We start from the raw sequence: 11,394 nt of genomic DNA, 5'->3' as shown, positions 1-11,394 counted from the left end.
GTTCTGAGTGAGAGGTTGACTTCTCTAACCTTTAAGGTCAAAATATGTAAAGTTTCCACGTGGTTTCACTTTATAAGAGTTTTAAAAAGGTAGCTGGGGAACTGGCTATATGGGACAGGTCTGTGCGTCAAGAGAAGAGGCAGGCCAGTATCACCACGCCTAGATTAGGAAACCAAAACCTGGGTGGCTACTGGACACTAGCTGGTGCCTAACCCCAAAACCTGCATTTCTTTCATTTCTTTTCTTTTCGTTTTTCTTTCATATACAAATACAGTCATGAGGAATATGATTTACCTCACTGTAAATTAAAAGTATATATCTATACATACACACACATACATATATGTATATGTATATAGGTATGTATATATGTATACATGCATGCACACATACATACTTTGGCTTAAAGATACATTGAGAAAAACATTTTCATCAGTAAAGGCATCTCTCCCTGGGCTGTTTAGCTTTTAAATGAGGAAGTGATATTATCTTAAGCCTGCATGACAAACGCATCTTTTGATCTTTTATGCTACTATCTTAGTTTGGTTTCTGTTGCTGTGAGAAAACACAGGGACCAAAAGCAACGTGAGAGCGGGGAGGGGTTTTTTCAGCTTATACCTTCTCATACTCTATCACTGGGGGAGGGAGGGGGGGTGCCAGGAACTCCATAGCACCCTCCATGACCTCTGCATCAGCTCCTGGATGCAGAGGTCATGGAGGGCGCTGCTTATTGGCTTGCTCAGCCTACTTTCTCATAGAACCCAGGACCACCAGCACTAATCAAGAAAAATGCCTACAGACTTGCCTACAGGCAATCCAATGGAGGCAGGTTTGATGATCTTTCTTCCCAGATGACTCCGGCTGTGTCAACTGCCAAAAAGCTGAGTATACAGCTGCTAACTTTTTCTCACATCTGGAATTGATTCCTGTTGGGGCACATTGTGTGAAGGTGTGTCTCTGTATATTCAATTGTTAATTCTGCACTGGCAGAGAGCTGGATGCTGGCAGGACCTAGTATTGTTATTTCTAAGACCCATCAACCATCTCTTATTTTGTAAATATTTGTTCCTTACTCAACTGCCGAAGGCAATCTGGAATTGTATCTGATTGGCTGTAATAAAGAGCTGACGGCCAATAGCCTGGCAGGAAATGGAAAACCTAATGTCCAGACGGAGATAGGGACTTTGGGAGAAAAATGGAGACACAAGAGAATGAGCCAGCGGACACGAAGGTAAACAGAGCAGAAAGGTAGCCCTGGCCACGTGGCAGGACAGAGAGTTAGGGTTAGAGTGGTCTGCAGACTGCTCACCAAAAGGCCTAAGCTGTAAAATATTCATAAGCCTCTGTGTCATTTATATCACTGAAGGGTCTGAGAAAGTCCTGTTATAGATCCTGGGCCCTCTAGAATAGCAGCCAGTGCTCATCGGTGAGCCACACCCAGCCCGCTTCTTGAAGATAGAGGGATATAACCTACTGTTTGAAGTACCCTGAATTCCATGTAATGTCTTGTGTAATGCCTATGACAATTGTTTTCATGTATTGTATGTGAAAAACAATTCAACAAACTCTAACCATTTCATTTTCTAAAGTTCATTTTTATTGTGTGCTAAATTATTTTTATTTTTGGCATTCCTAATTACAATATACATGGGAGGACTTACTGACTGTATTTTAGTGGTGTACTTCAAAGCCTGATAATGCTGGGCGTGGTGGCACACACCTTTAATCCCAGCATTCAGAGACAGAGGCAGGGGGATCTCTGAGCTAGAGGCCAGCCTGGTCTATAATGTGAATTCCAAAAAATCCCTGTCTCAAAAAACAAAATACCAAAAATAAAACGAAATAAAAGCCTGGTAAAGAGACTACTCAGTAGTCAAGACCCGGGTGCAATCCCCACCACCCACACGGCAGCTCACAACCATCTGGGACTTCAGTTCCAGGGCATCTGACTCCTCGTCTGGTCTCCTCAGGTACCAGGCACACAAGTGGTACACAGACATACTTGCAAGCAAAATACACACATAAAATAAATACAATAAACATAATAATAATAAAATCTAAAGGCCTGATGCTCTGAACTTCTTAAAATCCATCAAAATGATGTCATTGAGTCTATTGAGAGTTTTATAAAAACTTAAAATTCTAATTATTTATATAAGAGTCATAGGATAAAGATTTTATTGATCTATAAAATTTATCAGAGTGTGTGTATGTGTGTGGGGAGAGAGAGAGAGAGAGAGAGAGAGAGAGAGAGGGGTTGCATCCCAAAATAGGTTCTAACTGCATTCATTTAAAACTTAATTTCATTTGCATATTAGTCATAGATTCACACAAAAAATCACATAATTTTGACTGTCTCTGCCTCCTGAATGCAGGGACTAAAGACGTGTGCCACACTGCCTAGCCAAAATATTCTTTTGCCTGTTTTGTCTTTTCAAAACAGGGTTTCTCCATGTACCAACCCTGGATGTCCTGGACTTCCTTTATAGATAAGGCTGGCCTTGAACTCACAGAGATAACTCTGCCTCCCGAGTGCTGGCTGGTACTAAAGGTATGCACCACACACCCTACTGCCAAAATATTCTTTTTTTTTTTAAAGATTTATTTATTTATTACATGTAAGTACACTGTAGCTGTCTTCAGACACTTCAGAAGAGGGTGTCAGATCTCATTACGGATGGTTGTGAGCCACCATGTGGTTGCTGGGAATTAAACTCAGGACTTTTGGAAGAGCAGTCAGTGCTCTCAACCGCTGAGCCATCTCTCCAGCTCTGCCAAAATATTCTTAATATAAAACTGTTAAATGGAAGGGTTTTATTATGTGGACTACATGAAAATAAATAGTGGATCTATTGGTCAGAATATATTGTATAAAAACATTTGTTTTCAATAAAAAGTCTAAAAAAATGAATATATATGTTTGCTAAAGACCTTTCTGTTGTTTCATTTCTACAGTGAGGATTACAAGAGATAACAGTTTCAACAAACAAGAACATTCAAAATCTTGGGTTTTGATTTTTCAAAATGTGTCTTCTGGCCGGGTGGTGGTGGCAGCACACACCTTTAATTCCAACACTTAGAGAAGGCAGAGGCAGGTAGATCTCTGAATTTGAGGCCAGCCTGTTCTACATGGTGAATTCCAAGATAGCCAGGGCTACACAGAGAAACTCTGGCTAAAAAAAAGAAGAAAGAAAGAAAGAAAGAAAGAAAGAAAGAAAGAAAGAAAGAAAGAAAGAAAGAAAGGAAGGAAGGAAGGAAGGAAGGAAGGAAGGAAGGAAGGAAGGGAGAAAGAAAGAAAAGAAAAAAGAAAGGAAAAGAAAAAGAAAAAGAAAAAGAAAAAAGAAAGGAAGGAAAGAAGGGAAAGAAAGGAAAGAAACACACACAATCTGTCTTCTGCATGGTTATGTGTGTATGAGCTGTCTATATGCCCTTATATTTTACTCCATTTACTTGGGACAAGATTGGCATGTGAGTGCTCAAGTTGCTAACTTGTTCCAGTTTCCTTTTGGCTCATAGTAAAACAAATATTTTGAAAACAAAGTTCCAATTCCAACTACTACGTTTGGTCACATATCCAGTATACCATTCAAAAGTACAAAATTATGGCAAGGACTAAGAGAGGCTACTTAATTAGCGTGACCACTTAGATTAAAGAAATAAAGATGGTGAATGAGATAATTTTAAATTTTAAATTAAAAATTCATATTAAGGCAGAGTGGCATATGCCTGTAATCCCATCACTCAGGGGCAGAGGCAGGAGGATCTCTGTGAGTTTGAAGCTAGTCTGATCTACAGAGTGGGTTCTAGACCACTGAAGACTGGAGTGTATCTTGTCTCAAAAAAACAACTCTAATAATTTTGTAGTGTTCTATATTTGAAGTGCTCTGTTTCTTAGTTAAATTAATATCTAAGATGTCCTATGATGCAACTAGCCAAGATTAAAATATTAATTAAATAATATTTATATTTCATTAATAGAAATGAAGTGGTTAACATGACAATTACTCCTTCTCAACTACTATTTCCATTTCTTACCATTAAAATAATAAAAAGATGGCAGACATTGGTGGTGCACATACAAATTCCAGAGACAGAGACAGCAACTTTCGGTGAGTTCAAAGCCAGGTTGGTCTATAAAGCGAGTTCCAGATCTGTCAGAGCTACATGGCTACATGGCTACAAACATACATACGAAAGATTTGTTTCCTGGGTGGTGGTAGCTCATACCTTTCTATAATCCTAGCACTCTGGAGGCAGAGGCAGGGAGATCTCTGAGTTAAAAGACAACCCTGTCAGCAGAGCAAGTTTCAGGACAGCCAGGGATACACAGAGAAACCCTAAATGGAAAAAAAAAAGAGGGAGAGAGAGAAAGAAAGAAAGAAAAAGAAAAAGAAAAAGAAAAAGATTTAGTAATGCCTGCAAGGACTACAAAATCCTGATTTCTAACAGTTCTAATCTCATTTCTATTGATGTTATTAGTATTTCATAACATAAAGAGAAAGTTATTTTCTAAAATTTGAAGGAATTCTATATTGTTACTTAATTTCCTTATAATGTGGTTTTCCATTTACTTTTGCAAACTAAATCTGGTTTAAAACCAATGTAATAAAACAGATCGGTAGTATTCACAGATAAGAGTCCTGATACTGTATATATTAAAAGACCAGTCTTCCCTAGAGTTATAGCCAGCCACTCCACATGAGGTCATAGCTATAACATCAAAAATGGCATGCCTTTAATCCTAGCACTTGGGAGGCAGAGGCAGGTGGATTTCTGAGTTTGAGGCCAGCCTGGTCTACAGAGTGAGTTCCAAGACAGCCAGGGCTACACAGAAAAATCCTGTCTCAGAAAAAAACAAAAACCAAAAACCAAAAACCAAAACCAAAAACCAAAAACCAAAAACCAAAAACCAAAAACCAAAAACCAAAAAAAAAAAAAAAAAAGGGACAGGGACAAAAAAGACCAAAACAAGCAAACAAAAACTAAATTGAAAGACAAGCGACTTGTTTAAAGACAGCCATACAGTGCACATGACTGTCAATGTGGGGGAATTCATCCATCTAGCTTTTATTAAATGTATAAGTTTGGGGGGATGGAGGGATGGCTCAGCTATTATAAAGCACTGGCTGCTCTTCTCCAGGTCCTGGGTTCGATTCCCAGCACCCACATGGTGACTCACAGCCATGTGTAGTCTCACGGGATCTGATAACCCCCTCTAGAATGCATCTATTCATGCAGATAAAACACCCATATACTTAAAATAAATAAATACATCTTTTGTAAAAGACGCAAAGTTTGGTTGTTTGAAATCTGTTTCCAGGGTTGGGGAGATGGGTCAGCAGTTAAGAACACTTAGTGTTCCTCAAAAGACTGGGGTTTGGTTCTCAGGACTTGCATTCCCTCTCAACTGTCTACAGCTTCAGTCCCACGGGATCTGACAACCTCTTCTAGTCACTCACATGTACAACCCCCTCCCCCAACACAAATATACACAGATAAAAATAAAATCTTTTAAAGGGGGGACAGGTGACATGTGTCTGTAACCCCACAAGCCGGGCGGGAAAGTCACCCTGGTCTCTGGCTCTCTCTGGCAGCGATCCTAGCAAACACACAGCTCCAGGTTCAGAAACAACCTCTAGCAAAAGGTGAGCAGTCACTGAGGAAGACGCTTGGTATTCGCCCGCAGTTTCCCTGGAAGCTCAATAGCCTCTGGAGGTAAGCAAAAGCTCATAGGTCAGGGAGAATAAAACCTCGAGTCTGGGGGATCCCTCCCAAGAAAATAAAGGTGAGTGTTGCCTGAGAAGGGCGCTGAGCACACAGGGAGGGGAGAGTGGGCTGCCTGCTGACCACACCCTGCTCGGGGCTCCTGTTCCAGCTGTCAGGGTGCTGGGTGGGCTCTTTAGAGATTTTGATGCTGTGGGGCCATCCCTGCTCTCATAAGTAAGCCCTCACCAACTCTCCTGTATATAACACCAGTAACAACTCATCGGTTCATCACCGTGGACTTGGACTTTAGCCTGTCATGGGCTCCCTTTCTGGGATGAATTGTGTTGCAGTTCCCCAGGAAAAGCCTATCACAAGGCACACACACACACACACATACACACACAGAGACACACAGACACACACAGACACACACACACACACACACACACACACACACACACACACACACACACAGATACACAGACACACACACACACAGCTAAGAAAAAGGAGATGCCCTGTGTGTCATGTGACTGCTAGCCCATCCTAGAGAACTGGCATCTTGGCCCTTGCCACCTTGAGATCAGGAAGGCTGCAAAACCCCCTCCCATAATAAAAGACTGACACCAGCTTTAGAAACAAGACAGGTTTTAAATATGTTAGCAAAATATTAACATTAAATATACATTATAAATAGGCCTTATAAATATAAAACGGATTAAACTGATAAAAAATAAAACAATAAATTAGTCATGTCCCTCCAAGTAATTGCTCACCAGCTTCTGAGACCTTTCAAGAGGACTGGTTCAGCCTGTGAAAAATTTCACAACACATCACCAGAGGGAGCATCATGCAGCGAGGACCCAAAACAGGGCTTTTAGGCACTGGGAGATCTCCCATAAACACACCCCACAACCGTTTGCACCACAGGTTCCCATTTACAGAGACTTTGATGTCCACCCTATGTCAGAGTCCAGCAGCTGACAGGCAGAGGGGGCTATTACCTAAGGACCCACACACACAACACAGCTTTCCACAGAGAACGCTGACATTCGGATAAATAAAGTGTCTTGCTCACAGTCACACAGAGAATTAGGGAACAAGCTAGGCTCTGAGCTCTCTTCCCTGAACGCCCAGATCAGTGTTCCTTGGTAGGACACCCTGCCCCTGTCGCAACTGCCAAGTGTGAGGTCACCCAGAGGTCCAGGTATCTGTCCTGAGTGGGATAAGGCATGAGAGAGAGCACCGGATCAGACCTCTCTTTGGAACCCAGCCACAGGGAAAGGAGGAAGTCTGGAGGAAACAGTTTCAAGTCATGAGAGGAAAGGACCAACAGCCCGAGGGGTTCAGCCCAGCCAGCCCTGTGGTGAATCAGCTTGTGTCATCAGACCCCTGAATCAATGGAAAACCTCCGGCCCCACGTGGTCCGACCCAGCCACCCCACTAGGACTGGAGGCTTGGAGTGGGGACACAATAACCTCACTATCCTTGAAGTCCTGAGTGGTAGTAGGGGACACTCAACTTCACCCCTTAAAGTGCTCTTCTGTGTGACCCCTGGTGACAGAAGCAGCTTTGAAAGCCTCTGAGAGCGACATCCTGTATCACCAGACTATGCTGTCTGTCAGTGTGTCCTCAGGCTACCAGGGAACCTAGGCCCTGGTCGTCGGGCTCTGGGTGCTCCTGGAAGGTCTGATTTTGCGGGATCCCTTGCGCCGGACCCAGATTCTGCGGGTTCCCTTGCGCCGGACCCGGATTCTGCGGGTTCCCTTGTGCCGGACCCGGATTCTGCGGGTTCCCTTGCGCCGGGCCCGGAGCGGGCTCTGTCTCCGGCTGCGTGTGGAGCCATCGTCCCATTCCCTGAAGACCCTCCCCACTGAGCCCATGAAGCGATGGTATCCCCAGAGAAAGCCACAGCTGCCTATCTTGGTATTAAAGACATCTGGTGTTGTAGTGGACCGTGAGGCCCCAGAGTCTGTCTGTGTGGGCTCAGGTATCTCCAGGGAGTGGTTGAGCAGCCGGGCCATGCAGAAAACATTGTTCCTTATGCCGAGGATATTGTGCCGGGCACTGTCCAGCTTTGGAAAAGCCGGAGTCTTCAGAAATTTCTGTCTTAAAGCATCCAGTTGGTACAAGACTCTGTCCAGTGTGGTGTACACAGTGCTCAGGAAGTGAGGCTTGCTCAGTTGCCGGAGTGTGTCCTCACTGGGGAAGGCCACAGAGTGCTGGGTGCAGGCAGCTCTCAGGTCAGGTGTGTTCAGGTTTTGGAGGCGGATCTGAGGAAGGAAGAGATGGAGGAATGCATGACAAAACCCCTCAAACACAGAGAAACCCGTCTTGGCTGCCTTTAAAACACAAGCTCTAGCGGGGCGTGGTGGCACAGGCCTTTAATCCCAGCACTTGAGAGGCAGAGGCAGGTGGATTTCTGAGTTCGAGGCCAGCCTGGTCTACAGAGTGAGTTCCAGGACAGCCAGAGCTACACAGAGAAACCCTGTCTCGAAAAAAACAAAAACAAAACAAAAACAAAAAAACAAAAAACAAAACAAACAAAAAAACACAAGCTCTTGTATGATCTTCCCAACAAAGAGATGGAAAAAAAAAACAACAAAACAAAAACCAAGGTATGAAGAGAAATCTGACGCCAGCAGAGATGGGCAGGAGGGCTGTCAGGGCCCTGGGGTGACTGTGCTTGCAGTGGATAGAGTGAGGGTCCCTAGGTGTGGTGGGGGCTGCAGGAGCCCTGACAGGTTCACTCACTGCTGCATCTGGGAACCTAGAACCAAATGCCAAACTTTCCAGACAGTCAGGAAATGGAGTTGGGGCCGGGCGGTGGTGGTGGTGGTGGTGGCGCACGCCTTTAATCCCAGCACTCGGGAGGGAGGCAGAGGCAGGCAGATTTCCGAGTTCGAGGCCAGCCTGGTCTACAAAGTGAGTTCCAGGACAGCCAGGGCTACACAAAGAAACCCTGTCTCGTAAAACCAACTGGGAGCGGAGCAGCTCTGCCGTCCCTAGAATGCCTCAGTTTCCCCTCCTGCCCCTTCCTGGTCCTCCATGTGTTCACTCTCTCACTAGTCCCCAAGATTCTCTGAGGTTCAGGTACCCTAAGGGCTGAGGCTTACATAGGGCTCCAAGAGTGATTCTGTGTTCCCCGTGAGGTTCGCCTGATTCTGCAGCTGGCTGAGGAGCTGAGAGGAAGAGTTGGAGCAGCCACGATTGGCCAGTGCCATGCTCAGGATGAGGAGACTGAGGGTCAAACCTGGGCAGAGAAGAGCGCATCAGTTACCTGACTGGTGGTTGTCCAGCCCAGGGGAGGAGCTGGGCACACAGTAGGGTCTGGGTTTGCACAGAAGCACTCACTGGGGCTACCACCTTCCACCATAAACCAAACAGGGTGAAGGAGATGGTGGTGGCTGCAATTTCCCTGCAGCTCTTCGGGGAGAGGTTGGGTTGTAGCCTCCAGCATCCCTGTCCTGACTTTATGGCATAACGAACAGACAAGAGAGTCCTCTATAAGATATCTGGCCTCATACAAGGGTTAGCTCTGTCCTAAGACTGACAGGTTAAGTTCCTGACTACTTTATAGACCTTAACATTCCCTGTAGGCAGAATAGAGTTGACCAGGGGTCTGTCCTGAGGTGCAGCCCCAGGGCAGCAGGTCACCTAAGCTCTTTTCACAGAGCCAGAAAAAGCACCTCTCCACTCACTGGGCCAGCCAGTGCTGACGGCCATTCTGCTGAAAGGTGAGCAAGATGCGAGAGGAAAGCCTGTCCAGGTCACCCATGCTCAGCACTCGCCCTGCCCTTCCTGCCACCGACACACGAACCCCTAACACACGCACACACCAGGACTGCTGGGAGCCCAGGAGAAGGTTGTAGGGGTGAGGGCAGATGATCATAGTTCCAGCTCGCAGGCCCCCACCCTCACAGGCACCGGCAGCCACGTGGTCGGAAGGGGCCTGTGGTGCAATGGCCCGGAAGGCTACGACACCATCCTTCCCTTCCTACAAACCAACCAGCCCCACCCCACCCCACCCCCTCGCCCCTGGGGAGGGCCTGTAGCCCAGGCGTGCCAACCACAAGTCCCCTCCCCATCTTCCCCCGTGTCTGCAGCTACACTGCCAGTGAGGGTCCACAGCGAGCTTGTAACAGGTGCACATGGACCAGTGCCTGTGGGGGTGTGCCCGTAGACCTAGGTGAGGCACTGCAGTACCTGCCCCGGTCACCGGGGGTTCTGGTCTGCAGGTGAGACTTCCTACCTTACTGAGAGGGAGGACCTGTTCCCACATAGATGGCTCTGCTTGCCTGTCCCCGTGTGGGTGTGGCTGTATGAGTGGCGGGATGATCTAAGGACCTCTGGCTTGGCTGACTTTGCATCTGCCCCAGACCCCGAGAATTGAATCAGAGCAAGAAGTGAGCCCCTTGCTCCATTTCCGCGCAGATCTGGAACTTCCTTCTCTGCTCATCCCCTACCTGCCTTGGGCTTCTCCAGACTCTTCTCACTCTTTCTCCTCTTCCCTCATGCCCTGGTCCCCGGCATGGTCTCTCTCACGCCTCCCTCTGGAATACCTTCCAGAAATACTACGTTTCCACCTGTGGCTATGCTGGGGTCTCAGTGGATCCCTGCCCTACTAGTTCTCCCTCTCGTCCACATCCTTCACTTGATCTACAGCTCCCAAGGGCAGAGGGTGCCTACAGCAGCCAGTTGGCCCAGCTGCGCCCTGGGATGGTAGAAAGGAAGGAAGTACTTACTGAGCAGTGTTCTTAGAAGCCGTGTCTGCATACTGGGTCCTGGTACTCTGGCCCGTGCCTCTCAGGGGTGACACAGCTTGGCTGGGTGTCCTGCAGGCTGGCAGCCACTTTATGCCCGACGGGGCGATTGGCCAACATCTCGTGAGGTGGGTGGGGAGGGGGAGGGGGAAGGGCAGGCCTTCTGGGAACATGACCCCAAAAACCAAAGTCTCCCCAGGCGGCCAATGGGCGCCATGCGCCATGACATGCCCGCTCCTCCTCCCGTTTTCTTCGAATTCGTTCTTCGAGGTCAGCCCCACGCCCAAGGATGATGTAAACCGCAGCCTCAGCCTTCTTGGGGTGAGCGGGCAGCACGGGGGTCCGTATCATCTTCAGGGATCAGTCCAGGGGTCAGAGCACGACTTGCAAGGGAGGCCACCCCTGGTCCAGAAACTACCAACCTCCTAGGACACGAAGGTTTAGGGCTAAAGGGAGCCAGACATCTTCCTTGTTGAGTGCCCTTCCCACCCTCTCGCTTGGGCTGTCGGGACATCTGTGAGCGGAAACCACCAGGCTCTGGGCACAGAGCCAGACTTGGGCCCCAAAGATTGTGCCTCTAATCCCAGGTCAGCATCTTCTAGCCCAACTCATTTCCATTGTCTCTATTAACTGTCCTCGCCCAGCCTTCCCAATCCCAGATCCTCTCTCTGTAGACAGGGTCCTTTAGGACCCTTGGAGCAAGAGAAATTAGAGAACGGGTTCAAAGCTTGTGACACGCTGTGTCGCTGTGTTGTCTGAGGCAAGTCACTCAGCTACTTTGAGCCCCACCTGAGAAAGCGAGAGAGAAAAGCACTCCTTGGTTCACCCCTCAAGGTCACTGCCAACATGGACATAAAAGGCAAAAAAGCCTTTGAAGAAAAAAGAAAAGACTAGGCTTGAATTCCAAGTACTGGTTTTCAGGGGA

At 46.9% G+C, this 11,394-nt stretch overlaps 1 protein-coding gene across 2 annotated transcripts; it reads right to left on the bottom strand.

Annotated features, from left to right (window-relative positions):
* Positions 1 to 6,338: 6,338 nt before the first annotated feature.
* Osm (oncostatin M) lies at positions 6,339 to 10,580 on the bottom strand. Of its 2 annotated transcripts, none has more exons than NM_001013365.2 (3): positions 10,452 to 10,580; positions 8,823 to 8,959; positions 6,339 to 7,979 (listed from the first exon to the last, which is right to left on the bottom strand). In NM_001013365.2, exons 1-3 carry the CDS (start codon positions 10,480 to 10,482, stop codon positions 7,356 to 7,358), a joined length of 792 nt encoding a protein of 263 aa, NP_001013383.1. In that variant the 5' UTR covers positions 10,483 to 10,580; the 3' UTR covers positions 6,339 to 7,355. The 2 variants fall into 2 exon arrangements, with proteins under 2 accessions (NP_001013383.1, XP_030101513.1); XM_030245653.1 differs by lacking the exon at positions 10,452 to 10,580 and adding an exon at positions 9,546 to 9,705 and having other exon boundaries at positions 6,341 to 7,979.
* Between the last annotated feature and the right edge of the window lie 814 nt (positions 10,581 to 11,394).

Source organism: Mus musculus, chromosome 11 (assembly GCF_000001635.26).
Source record: "Mus musculus strain C57BL/6J chromosome 11, GRCm38.p6 C57BL/6J".
In the NCBI taxonomy this organism is placed as follows: domain Eukaryota; kingdom Metazoa; phylum Chordata; class Mammalia; order Rodentia; family Muridae; genus Mus; species Mus musculus.
The sequence above is the reverse complement of the archived record's forward strand: the minus strand, read 5'-3'. Positions and strand labels throughout refer to the sequence as shown.